General features: G+C 41.7%; 1 protein-coding gene across 1 annotated transcript; it reads left to right on the plus strand.

The window, feature by feature from the left end:
* Window positions 1-25: 25 nt before the first annotated feature.
* LOC107735701 (uncharacterized protein C17orf53 homolog) lies at window positions 26-932 on the plus strand (the record flags this gene model as incomplete). Its single annotated transcript, XM_016547300.1, has 3 exons — window positions 26-107; window positions 376-495; window positions 740-932. Coding segments are annotated over exons 1-3 (394 nt in total), but the record flags the coding sequence as incomplete, so codon positions are not given.
* Window positions 933-939: the final 7 nt, after the last annotated feature.

Here is a 939-nt window from a genome sequence, read left to right on the forward strand (position 1 = left end):
TTTTTCTTTTGCGCTCTGAAGGTGAGATGCAGGGTACGGTTCATCGTCGCCTGGTAGAGGAAAGGCTGGGAGAGCTCAAGACAGGAGCTGTGTTACTACTCAAACAAGTAACTATATTTCAGACCTTATTATAGACTATCACAGGAAATAATATGAATTTTAGATTACACCAGAAGTTGTTTTAATTTACTCATTATTATTACTCTGAGCCATGGCTTAACAGATAGCGCATGCAGAGCTGTGGGCAATACTAGATTGGGCTCACAATAATTTTAGATTCAGTTCTTCACTCTTCTCTATCATTTCCAGTCCTCTACTGTGTTTCTATCGAATAAAGAGGCAAGAATTCCACACAATTCTCATTATTCTTTAAAGGTTGGTGTATTTTCACCATCACACCGAAATCACTACCTGAACGTCACACCCAATAACCTTCTCAGGATATACCCACCTGATGGGGTCTTCCATAACTCCCAGCCATCCCACCCTCCACTAGTGAGTCACCTTGTTCTGTTCTCAAGGGTATTATTACTTTTCTGTATTTTCAAAAGCCTTTTTTCAGGTGTTTAATGAGCCTGATATTGTGGTCTCCAGCATTTTGCTTGTTTGTTGGTGAATTACCTGTCTTCAGGAGATGATCCCTTTCCAAAATATTGCTTAATTAAACAATTTGTCGTGTTGTCTTTATTATTTGTTTTGTGTTCATTTCACCCCGGTTGTTGCATGTACGTACATGCAGGAGCTTGCATTGCATAGTGAACCCACAAGGCCTGCAGGGGGCCCGGTCTCTCAGATGGAGCTCCAGTTTGATGATGAAGATGACAGTGAAAATGCTTTTGAAGAAAATCGGGCTGCTGATGGTTTAGACACTGCAGCTGTCTCTAATGAGCTCTGTCAAGCACCTACAGTGTCCGGACCAACAGGAGACACAGGTGTGTA

This window comes from Sinocyclocheilus rhinocerous, unplaced genomic scaffold (assembly GCF_001515625.1).
Source record: "Sinocyclocheilus rhinocerous isolate Xijiao unplaced genomic scaffold, SAMN03320098_v1.1 C36247774, whole genome shotgun sequence".
NCBI classification, from domain to species: Eukaryota; Metazoa; Chordata; class Actinopteri; order Cypriniformes; family Cyprinidae; genus Sinocyclocheilus; species Sinocyclocheilus rhinocerous.